The following is a 13,058-nucleotide window of genomic DNA, read 5'->3' as shown; positions in this document are numbered from 1 at the left end:
GTGTCAGCTCAGTTCAGTTCTCATTCATACATAGACGTGAGGAGCTGACAGTGAAGGATCACAATAGTTCTCTCTATAGCGGCCGCTCGCCCCGCCCCCCGCCTAGTATGTCCATTCATAATGCACAGAGTAGTAGGGACATCATTGAGAGGCGGTGCCGCCGGCCAGAGGCGGGACTTTTGAATGCAGGAGAGGACACCCAAGGAGGAGGACGCTGAGGCAGTGGGGGAGGGGGGAGGGGAGCTGAGGCAGCTTACCAATGCTATTAGTATTATGAGGCATGAGGGGTTAATGTATTGTCACTGCTGGTCACTCATCTATTAGTGACTGACCAGTGGCAGTTAATTAACCCCTTTTGTGCTGCATTAGTGCAACCAGTGTCAGTGTTAATTAACACTGGTTGCACTAATGCAGCACAAAGGGGTTAATTACCTGCCACTGGTCAGTCACTAATAGATGAGTGACCAGCAGTGACAATACATTAACCCCTCATGCCTCATAATACAAATACCATTGGTAATTAAATTAACCTCTTGCCAACCCATCACAGTACATATACTGTGACAGGGTGGCAGCGACAGGTGTAGGTGTACGTCGCTGCCTGTTTTTGGTTTATGTCCCTGTTCTATCCATTTCAAATTTTTTTGGGGGAAAAAGTCATTTTCGGTTTCGGTTTTCGGCCAAGGGCATCCTGCATTTTCGGTTTCGGTTTCGGCCCAAAATTTTCATTTCGGTGCATCCCTAGTTTTGTATTAATTTTTCATAATAAATGACACCTTTAATCAGTACCTGTGTGTCCCTATATGACTTCTGGGAGATAATGCCCTCCCCTTCCTTTTTCTGTATGGTATTTAAGTCTTGGGACTGCACCCAACCTAAACCATTAGGTGTTTGGTGATAGGGTATGTAGGTTTGGGGAGACACCGACTAGTAGGTACCCCTGAATTATTGTGGATGAGCCGGTGTGCTATCCTTGGTTTTTGAATTAAGTTACTGTACGGTTACACGAAAACTACAGATACAATATAAAATAGGGTTAGTAAATCCTTATATGAAATCATGCAGACTGGCACCTTCTTATTAAAATCTTGATACAGTAGTTATAATTAATGTGAAAAGGAGATATAGTATATGAATAGTATGGATTTTATTATATACTGTACAACGTAACAGCAAAGACACTGGGGTTGATTTACTAAACCCGGACAGTGCAAAATCTGGTGAAGCACTGCATAGAAACCAGTCAGCTTTCAGGACTTTTGCCAAAGCATACCTGAACAAATTGAAATTAGAAGCTGATTGGCTACCATTCACAGCTGCACCAGATTTTGCACACTCCAGGTTTAGTAAATCACCCCCAGTGGAAGAGACAGGGAATGTTACCCGTCTTCCCTGGAGTGGAATGCAGTGCGGTGTGTGGGAAGGAATGCATAGTATGTGTAACAGGAGAATACCTGTAACCACTACCCTAAGAAGGGTCTTAGTGGATGGAAATGCACCAGAGAGATGCGTGTTGACAGCGGATTTCCAATGAAGACACCAGTCTACCTGGGGATACAGTACAAAACAGTATACACATCTGCCACCTTTGTGGACAATTAGGCAGTGTATGCACTAGTGCAACCGCGATGAAGGCAGTTTAAATGACTGTATTGAAACTGGGAATTTGCACATGGGATATAACTGGATGCTAAATGCCAAATTGCTGAAAGGTAAGCTGATTTATCATGAAGGTGGATACAAAAAGTCTAAGTATAGAGACATCTCAGTAATTACTGCAGTCAATTAACAATAACTCATTCATATGTCACCTCAGCTGCTTCTTTCTTTTTGTTTGAGTGCAGAAACATATTACCTGTTTTAGCTACTGCACTTTCTATGGTTTGCAGTTAAAGGGGCTTGATGCAGAGTTTGCTGCCTCTTTCACAGTATACTGCTACAGTGCAGGGATGGTTACCATATCTAGTGGTCCAGCACATGGCAACATCTGACGCAGTGCTAAGATAAATTTGATGCAATACATTTGTCTGTACGATAAAGAATTTGATTATGTGGAGAAAGTCAGCCCATGTTTACATTGAAGCGAGGCCTGAGGAAGGAGCATGCATGCTCCGAACGCGCACCCTGATGTCTATCCACCCTGCAGTGACCTTCCTTTCTCCCGGCATCACTTGGCTCCTCTCCCTGCTCACGGACTCGAAGCTCTGGAACCTACCGGTGCTGCTGGCAACGTGGCACTCGGAGGACGCCGCGCTGTCTCCTACTTGAAGTGTACCCTTGATATTTCTAATCTACACTTAGATGGGCGCTGTTCTTTTTTATGTTTCTTAATACCAGCTATGCCTATTCATCAAATTATCTGCAGATTCTTTCAGTCGCCGGAATGGCCTACCCTATTATACTGGCTAACGGTTTCGACTACCTATCTACTTTGGCTTTTGGCTACATTACAGACACATGCCATACGTATTGTCCTGTCCATCTATGAACCCCCCCCCCCACTCATTATTTGGCTAAAGTGGGGTACACACTAGTAGAAAATCTGCCGAAAATTCCCGCCCGATGTGAAATGCCGATGCCGACATTTTCAACGAAAAAAAACGGAGGGACAAACACCAAAATTTTTTTCGTCCGTCCCCAGACGACCGATTTTCGTTTAATGTGTATGCAGTACGTCCGTGAAAAATCGGATACGAAAGACCGCGCATGATCTGAAGTTGCTGACAACCCGGAAGTCTAGGAACAAATGTGCCAAAAAAAAAAAAGAAAAATCGGACGAGAAATTTCGTGAACATTTATGCACTGTCGACTAAAAACGGTAATGAACGCTGAGAAGACAGAGAAAAATCGGAGGATATTTCGTCCGATTTTCGTCAAGTGTGTACGGCCCTTAAGTCTGGCTTATACTGTCAAGTGTAGGATAACACCTTGATTTTCTAGCCTATGTGTCTTAAATTGTAAAAGGAGATTGATAGTCATAGAATACACTTTTATTACATAAAATCAGCAAATTATTAAGAATAAAAACAATCTGAGAACCCAATAAAAACGTACTTGAAATATCCCCTTTCGTGTTGTGAGTGCTGCCTGTCTGGCCAACTCTTCCCACAACTTCCTGGATTCCCTGCATGCTTTGCAGCTTCTCATATTTTGTTTACATTCAATTTCTAAATAAAACATATCCCATGATACTTTGGTGTCTGCAAGCAATGATTCCTGTACTGATTCTACCTCCTGAAACTTCTCCTCTCAGCACCTCTGTAGCTCAGAAGGCTCTGTGAATTCTTTGACACAACAGTGCCTATTCACAGGTCATAGGGAATATGTGTCACAGCATTCAAGGTAGTAAATGTAGGAGGATCTTTACATGTAAGTTTATAAACTCCAACATCGTTAAGAATAATGGGAGTAGGCTAGAAATAATTGAAATACAATGTGAAAATAAATATATAAGTTTACATTTTTACCATGGATTTGCTTTACATGCATAGACCTTTTGCCCGAGTAATTAATGCCATTCACTTTGGACAGGAAAGTGGATTGGATCTAGCAAAAAGCTTTATACAAAAAGGATGGATGACATTATCTATTTATGCATAAATGCCTGAGAATACACAGTAAATAGTAACAGTGACAATGCTGCACCAATTAAGTTGATAGATTTCTGTCTCTAAGGCCCCTTTCACACCTATGCTACTCAAAAGTTGTGAGATTTTAAGCTTTTTTTTTTGCCTCAATTTTGACTGGACTGAAGCAAGGCCTGTGTAATCTTGAGGTCTATGGACCTCAAAAACGGACCAAAGTAGTGCAGGGACTACTTTGGAGTCATTGAGACTTGAAGTCACACAGATACGAATGGTACTCATTGGTAATCATAGTGTAGGACTTGTCATGCAACTTTGCAGTCCCAAGTCACAGGACAAGTCGTACACGTGTTAAAGGGGCCTTATATAGGAATGAAGACATCGATAGTTTTAGGCAGTTGTGAAAAATGCTGTAAATTAACCACTTAAGGACCAAGCCTATTTCTGACACATGTTGTTTACAAGTTAACCACTTAAGCCCCGGAAGATTTTACCCCCATTCCGACCAGGGGGTATTTTGCGATTCGGCACTGCGTGACTTTAACGGACAATTGCGCGGTCGTGCGACGCTGTACCTAAACGAATTTGACGTCCTTTTTTTCCCACAAACAGAGCTTTCTTTTGGTGGTATTTGATCACCTGTGTGATTTTTTTGATCACGCTATAAAAAAAAAAAAAGAGTCAATTTTGCAAAAATAGCAATATTTTTCACATTTTTTTATATGAAATTCCCCCCCAAAAAAATGTAAAAATCAAAATTTTTTAAAATTTTCGGCCAATTTGTTTTATGCTACCTATGTTTGGTAAAAAAAATCGCAAAAAGCGTATTTTGATTGGTTTGCGCAAAAGTTATCGCGTTTACTACCAAAGGGAAAGATTTTTGTTGTTTTTTTTTTTAACGCGTAATGGCGGCGATCTGCGATTTTTTTTGCGGTACTGCGACATTGCAGTCGGACCCTTGACTGACATTTTTGACACTTTTGGGGTTACCAGTGACATTTCTACAGTAATCAGTGCTATACATATGCACTGTTACTGTAAAAATACACTGGTAGTGAAGGGGTTAACTTTATTTGGGAGGGAGGGGCTGTGTGTGTCCCTAGGGGCGTGGTTTCTACTGTGATTGGCTGTGGCTTCAGCTGTAAGGACACTGATCAACGGATCTACATACTAGATCCGAGTGATCAGTGTCTTTGCAGCGAGGAGAATGACAGGCAGTTTGTTTACACAAGCTGCCTGACATTCTCCCTCTCCCCCGCCAATCGCTGAGTGGCCGGCGGACATCGGGTCCGCTGGTCACACGCGCGGGGGGGGTCCGTGACCACGCGGGAGCGGGGGCGCGCGCGCTCGCTCCCTAGACCCTCACAAGCAAGCAACGTAGCCCTACGTTAGTTTGCCTGTGAGGGGCTGACCGCCGACGTAGATAGTCGTGCGGCGGTCGGCAAGTGGTTAAAAGCAGTATTTTTTACTAGAAAATTACTTCGAACCCTCTGAAAACTCTGATATTTTTAAACCTGCGACTCCGAATAAAATACCCAATTATCCTGCCATGAAAATCCTTGTGTAGGTACTTCCTGTTATAATGAGACGATGATCTTTTTCATATCTCCCGATTGTTCTCTTATGTGTTGTCACCCTATCCACTGCTTGCCCAATTGAGACGATGGCAGACTGTGCTTCTAGACATTGCACAGGCGGGTTAATTTATGGTCATGTGAAAACCTGCCTTGCAAAGCACAGGTTCACTTCAGCAGAGCTTTCAGAGTACACAGAATTAAAGTGGCACGGTGCTGCAGCTGGTTCCAAGGTCTGGAGATAGAAAAATACATAAATAAAAAGTTCCATTCTATCAATCAGCCAAAGATTAGGAGCCCACTTAAAAAAAAAATATGGAGATGAGCTCTCGAGACCAAAGCTGAAAGCTGGGAGCTGCTGCTGTTGGCACTGCTTTGAATAACTGACACCAAATGCCACTCAGGGGAATAACAGATTTGCAACCACAGCACAGGGCAACACTAACACCATCAGAGAACTGCAAGCAACTGCCCAGTTTACCCCCTCCGAGGAAATAATTATTCCTGCCTGCAGCAAATTTAGAAGATACTGTTCTCTCAGCGAGCCTTCTCATTTAGATCTTGAAGTGCCACTAAACTCTGATTTTAAAAAAAAATTCTATTCAATTATATATTCTTAAAGTGTCATTAAACCCACATCATTAAAAACTCTAAAAAAAAATGGCGTATTACATGCGGTTCATACTCAGTCACTATGAGATTTGTTTTCTGTATTTTGCAAAAAAAACTCCTTCTGCTCATGTCCCCACTGCAGTTGGGGATTTTGCAAACCAGTGTTGGCAGCTAGTGAATATGCTCAGTTTTCAGTGTATTTTCTGCCCTGAGCATTTCCTCCCTATCACATCTGAGCAGCCAATGTGAAAATAGAGTCACACACGTGGGCGCATACACAGTGGTTAATGACAGGCTACTCCCTCCCTCCTTCTCCATGCCCACTAATCAGCTAAACACAATGGTTGTGGGATATTACATCTTGATTGATGGAGGCTTCACCTATCCATTATTCTAAGACACAGGCTTGAGGGGACTGACACAGCCTGTGACTGGCAGAAATCTGCCCACACCATGTTATTGCCAAAAAAATAATAAAGATTTGATTTCTAATATATTTGTATGACGATTTAAAAGTCAATTGATATTATTTATTTATTTTTACTTTGTATTCCAAAGGCCGTTTTTTTTTTTTTTTTTTTATTTGAACATGTGGCCAGCAGCAGATTACTAGAAGCTCCCTCTGCTTATGTTTCTCTGCAGACAGGCTGGGAATGATCTGGGTCATGTGACAGCTGTATTATATTTTTAGGAAAGAGGTACTTAGCTGTTTTTTTTTTTTTTAATTAAAATTACAGTACCAACATTCACAGAAAGAGAAGGGGGAATGTAAATTAAACAGTGTTTAGTATCACTTTAAATTAAAAAAAGGGCCGTCTACTTTTGTCAGTTTCCTAATTTTTGCAGCTGGGTTCCAACTTCCTGTAATAGGGTGGCTATGTTTGTTCTTCATGGTCCCACTTTATGTAGGAACATACTCTCTTGCTCACTCACAGGGTGGACTAGGAGCTTTGAGAATTGTAGTGTGCATACAGCAGTACACATGACTGCAACTAATATGCACTGCTCGTTCCAAACAAACATAGGAGTAACGTTATGGCTCCTTGAATTCCCAGCTGACTCCTTCCTCTCCCCTGCAACCACCAATGACTAACACAGCGGATCATGCAACCGTACCAGAGCAGAATAAAAATAGGTAAGTATATGCATCTTTATTACACGAGTTAGGCAGCATAAGAAGACGAAGGGGGGATGGAACATTTTTAAGACTAGTTAGTGTTAGGCTGCAATTCTACTTCAGGTAGTGGATGTATATGGATTATTTTTTAGAGAATTAGGATACAATTTAGTGTCACTTTAAGGAACAGATTTAGATGAAGCTGCTTTAGGACCACCATTACATACAAGATGAATCAATTTCTATATAATACTGATTATTGAGGGAAATGTGAAAAATCCACTTTATCCATATGTTTGTTCCAGACATAATAAGATCCAAGGTCATTATTTTATAAGCAGTATATCAGTCCGTATGTGTCTGGTTTTGTTGCAAATAACATTCAGCAACACCTTTCACCACCTTGTACATTTTTTCAACAATAACAGCAAATGAAAGAGCCTTTTCCTGAGAATTAAGTGTATGTATACTTTAATATATTAAGTTCACACACAAAGCAAGGAAACAATAAATGCCTTCAAAAGAACCCACACAATATATATATATTTCTATTTATAAGAGCATGGCATTTAAATGATAATTTATTCCTACCCTTTCAATTTCTTGACTATTTTTTTCTTACCTTGTAAACCTTGTATTGCATTCTCCAATTCTAGAAAAAAAAGACAAATAATGGTTTACATTTTGACTATTTTTATCATTGCTTTAATGATGCATAAAAGCTACTGGCATAAGCAATACACAGGAATATTAAAGTGGAAGTTCATAAAAAATAGTTATAGAAAAATCATTATTATATGGACTTCCATATTAAACCTTTTTTTTTTTACCCATTAAAGGACATTTTATATAAATTATCTTGGCTAGATTTTTGAAATACTTTTTCAGTGAGAGAGATGAAAGATCACATATAAAGTGTTAGTAAATGCAGCAGGTATTTGCATTGCCTTGCTGGTTTTCAAGTGAAAAAAATTAAATCTGGTTCCACATTCAGCAACAAAAAACTATCACAAGGTCATCCCCACTTTTCTGAAAAAGAGTTTCTGTTGTCTTTGTGTCCAATCAGGAAAAATCTCCCAAATGGGGACACAAACAGCGAAAAAAACCCCTGAGGGCCGGTTTCTGTGTTCCATGCACATTTCCCAAAACCACGTTCAAAACGCACTGCAACTGTGATCTGCAGCGGGTGTCAGTATTAAGTTAACACCCCACGCAGTGCATTTGCCTAACTGGATCGTTTGGTACAGAAGTACCATGCAATCTGGTTGCTCTGTGTTTTTTAAAGTAGTGCGTGCACTACTTTTGCTGGGGTCTGGTTTCAAAATAAATAGGCTCAAATCACAATGCACTAAACTGCATTTGAATAGCACAGAAATGTGGCCCTGAAAGATTTGTTTACTTACAACTAATGAAGTTTAGGCACCTTGTGGCATCTGTGTCTTCAGAATAATTCCTGTCAATTAGGCTTCTCAGATGTAAAGCCCAGACCTTACAAAGACCTTGACTTCTTTCCAAGTGGACATTGAACATCAAGTCCCACTCCTCCTAACATCAAGACCAGCTCCTTTTCAATAGACTGTAAAAATGTGGAGCCTCTATCACCTGAGGCTCTGGCATTTGAAAGTTTAAGAGGGTCAGGTTTTAGTGTTGGGAAAACACCTGGGTGGGTAATTTCAACTTAGAAGCTAAAGCCCTGTATAAAGCCTGGGTCTAGTATACAAGGGGTTGCACAGGTACTTGCACTTCAGAACAATTTAGTGCTTCAAGTTTATTAAATTACTTAATGGTAAAATACATATAGTATCAATTATTTTACTTACTCACTAAAGCTGGGTACACACTATACAATTTTCTCTTTCGATTTTTTCATTTAGATTTACCAAAACCATATAATATATGGTCAAACCTAAACACTTTCAATTTGTATGCAATCAGGCAGGTCCTTGGACTACATAGTTGAAGGTAAATCTAAAGGAAATTGAATAACACAATTTGCATAATGTGTATCCAGCTTTACTTGCTGCTAATAGAAAATTAAACCCTGTATTTTATAATGTGAAATATGCTACTTGTTGGAGTACCGGAAGATTCTTGCACATCCTCAGCTTTACACAAGCAAAATCCCTCTCTTTTCTACTCACCTTAGTTTCACTTCTTCTTCAGCTGGCCATACACTGTGCAAATTTCATCTGTTGCATGAACTGGCTAAAATTCCCTGTTGGTCTCCACCTGTCTTAAATCCTTAGATTGAAAAATTGAGGGAGCTGGGTAGAAAATGTTTGAGCATCCAATTAGGTGCAAGTGCTGTCCTGGCATTCTGACAGCCAGCGGCAGCTGTCAGAAAAGCAACCAACACTGGGAACAGACCTCAAAGCCCACACCCTGAAGGGTTAATTAAGTAACATAAAACTACATTACACATCCATAGCTCAAAAGCAGAAAAATTCTATAAACCACTACTGTAAAAAAATCTAAATTTGCAGGGCTACCATAAAAGGTAAATATGGAAACGAAGAAAGAAATATATGGAACTCTTATGTAAAAAAGTGCTTAAAGAGCAACCTAACTTCTGTTGAGAAAAACTGAATTTTTGTAAAATCTTACCGTAAAATTCCTTTCTCTGAGTCCTCCGACAGTCGCCGCCTCCTCTAAGTCATCACAATGGGTATTGTCCACCTGTCCGTAGGACCAGCTAGGCATATAGACTTAGTCAAAAGACAAAAAGCATTAGCATATACACACCCACGGGGGCTGTCCCATCTGGCCAATACCCCCCCTGCATCACTACTCCCAACTCAGTTTGGTAGCATAGCAGTAGGTAATAAGAACCCCACAAAAGAGGGGCGGGGGCGGCGACTGTCGGAGGACTCAGAGAAAGGAATTTTACGGTAAGATTTTACAAAAATTCAGTTTTCTCTTACGTCCTCCGACAGTCGCCGCCTCCTCTAAGTCATCACAATGGGGATGTCCCAAAGCAGTATATAGACATGAGGGGTGGGAGATGCAACCGTATAAAAGGCAACGCAGTACCCACATCAGAGAAAGGAATCTTACATGCACTGTAGGAAACAACTGGGCAACAGAGAAAAAAAAACAAGCTCAACAGGAGCAACAGCCCAGGAAAGCAAATGCCAACAGCCAGGGACCCAGAGAAAAAAACTCAAGGGTCCATCATGGCACATCCGCACTGAGAACTTTGCGGCCAAAAGAAGCATCAGCTGATGCCAGAACGTCTACTTTGTAGAACTTGGAAAAACGTGTGCACCGACGACCAAGTCGCCGCCTTGCACACCTGGGCCACCGAGGCCCGATGCCAATAGGTCCAGAAAGTACTCAAAAACCTGGTAGAGGGCGCCCTAAATGGGGAAGGGCGGAACCCGTTCCGTCAAGGCGTAAGCCTGTTCAATGGTCTGTCTGATCCACTTGGCAATAGTCGCTGCGGACGTAGCCATGCCCTTCCGAGGTCCCTCAGGAAGGACAAAGAGGGAATCAGTCTTCCGAAAAGACTCCGTAGACGACAGGTAAGCCCTGATCGCCCTGACAACATCAAGGAATGCAAGGCAATCTCCTTTGGATGTATTGTCTTCGAACAAAGCGAAGGCAGGACAATGTCCTCATTAAGGTGATAATCCGAGATCACCTTAAGAAGGAAGGATGGGGGTGGTCGCAAAACCACCTTATCCCTGTGAATTATCAAGTAAGGGGAGCGGCAAGGCAACGCCGCCAGCTCCGACACTCTGCGAGCCGAAGTGATCGCCACAAGAAAAGCAACTTTCTTCGACAGCAGAGGCAACGACATCTCCCTGATATATTCAAAGGGAGCCCGCTGCAACGCGGACAGGACCAAGTTCAGGTCCCATGGAGGTAAAGGCTCCTTCCTGGGAGGAACCAAATGTCGCACACCTTGAATGAATGTGCGCACCAAGGAACGAGACGCCACAGGGCGTTGGAAAAGGACCGCCAGTGCTGACACCTGGCCCTTTATTGTGGCCAGCGCCAGGCGCTGATCCACTCCAGACTGGAGGAAAGCCAAGATTCTCGACCCCGAGTAAGAACGAGGGGAAAACCCCCTGGACTCACACCAGGTGAAGTAGGCCTTCCAGGTACGGTAATAGATCTTACCAGAGGAAGATTTCCTAGCCTTGATCAAGGTAGGAATAACCTCAGAGGATAGACCCTTGTCCTTCAAGACCTGGGTCTCAACAGCCAGGCCATTAAAGCCAGCGACTGTAAAGCAGGATGGAAGATCGGACCTTGAGGCAGGAGATCTTCCCGCAGAGGCAGGCGCCACGAAGGTGCCACTGCCAGGCAAACAACGTCGGCGTACCAGGACCGGCGAGGTCAGTCCGGTGCCACCAGAATCACCATGTGCAGTTCTGAGGCCAATCTGCGAAGGAACCGGGATAGCAACTGAATCGGAGGAAAGGCGCACAGCAGACGATACTGATGCCAAGGGGCCACCAACGCATCCGAGACGTCCGCTAACGGATCGCGAGGTCTTGCCACGAAGCTTTCCACCTTTTGGTGTAGCCGGGATGCGAACAGATCCACATCTGGGGATCCCCAATTCGCACACAGCATCTGAAAGACCTCCGGGTGAAGGGACCATTCCCCCCTGGTCCAGGGTCTGGCGGCTCAGATAGTCGGCCTGCCAATTTTTCACACCCGGAATGTATCGCTCTTAGTTCCAGTACATTTATCGGGAGGGAGGATTCCTCCTCCGACCAAGTGCCCTGGGCAGATAGGATGCCCAGGACTCCACCCCAACCCGACAGGCTGGCGTCCGTGGTAACCACTGTCCACACCACAGGGCAGAAGGACTTGCCTTCCGCCACCGACGGGGACTGGATCCACCACAGAAGAGTCAATCTGGTCCGGCGACTCAAGGAGACATCCAGATCCAAGGACTGAGGAAGTCTGTCCCACCTGGCCAGGATCTCCGTCTGGAGAGCCCGCGTGTGGAACTGGGCAAAGGGAATCACCTCGAAGGTCGACACCATCAACCCCAGGCTCCGCATGCAGGTCCTGAGTGACGAAGACGGATTGTCCCCGAGGGACCTGAGTACGTCCCGCAAAGTCTGGAGCTGTCCTCTGGCAAGAATACCTTTGCCTGAGCAAAGTCCAGAACCATTCCCAGATAGGGAAGACGAAGCGACGGAGACAACGCTGATTCCTGAACGTTGATGGTCCATCCGAACTCCTGGAGCGTCTGTACCGTGATGGACAGATCGCGCACAAGGTCCTGGCAGGCTCTCGATCTCAGAAGCAGATCGTCCAGGTATCCCAGGACCGCAATGCCCTGGGCCCGTAGCAGGCCCAGGACCGGTACCAACACCTTGGTAAACACCCTTTGTGCCGAAGCGTGACCGAAAGGTAACGCCACAAACTGGTAGTGGTCCTTTGCAATAGCAAACCAAAGGTACCGCTGATGACCCTCGAAAATGGGGACGTGCAGGTACGCATCCTTCAGATCTATCGAAGCCAGGAATTCTCCCGGCCTCAAGGAGGCCACAACCGAACGGAGAGACTTCATTCGAAACCTTCGAACTCGCACGAAGCGGTTCAGTGCTTTCAGGTCCAGAATAGGACGCACTTTGCCCACTTTCCTGGGCACAGTGAACAGATTGGAATAAAAACCCCGAAACCTGTCCCGATGAGGCACCGGGACAACCACTCCCTGAGCAAGCAGGTCCTGCACCGCCCGATGCAAATCCTGCAGACGCCCCGGAAGCAGATGGAGATTGGAGGGAAAGAATCTGTCTGCCGGCCTTGAAAGGAATTCGATCTTGCATCCTGATCGAACGATTTCCTGGACAAACCTGTCCGATATCCGGAGCAGCCAAGGTTTGGAGGAAACCGCGCAAACGTCCCCCCACCCCAGAAACAGGTGAGGGCGCCCATTCAGGCAGAGGCGGAGTGCCCCGCCGAGCCGGTATTGCCGGCTTTCTGCTTACCCGCCCAGGGCTTCCTCTGGTTGCCCTGGGCCTTGAAAGGCTTGCCCATGGATTGGTTCCGAAAGGCACGAAAGGACACCTGATTAGACCTAGGCGCAGAACCCCGCTTGCCTCGGAAGGACTTGTTCTTCGGGTTCTGGGGCAGTATAGTGCTCTTGCCCCCCGTGGCGCCTTTTACCAGGGTATCCAACGCCTCGCCAAAAAGACGAGAGCCAAC

The 13,058-nt window shown here is 44.3% G+C and overlaps 1 protein-coding gene across 1 annotated transcript in view; it reads right to left on the bottom strand.

Moving 5' to 3' along the window:
* Positions 1–13,058, bottom strand: part of CYB5R4 (cytochrome b5 reductase 4) — a 270,390-nt gene that overhangs the window by 89,063 nt on the left and 168,269 nt on the right. The window contains exon 9 of the mRNA XM_082249678.1: positions 7,510–7,539. Within this exon, the coding sequence (XP_082105804.1) occupies positions 7,510–7,539 (30 nt within the window). The remainder of the gene's footprint in view (positions 1–7,509; positions 7,540–13,058) is intronic.

The sequence above is a fragment of the Pelophylax lessonae genome (assembly GCF_965119305.1).
Source record: "Pelophylax lessonae genome assembly, chromosome: 3".
Lineage (NCBI taxonomy): Eukaryota > Metazoa > Chordata > Amphibia > Anura > Ranidae > Pelophylax > Pelophylax lessonae.
This window is presented reverse-complemented; position numbering and strand designations above follow the sequence as displayed.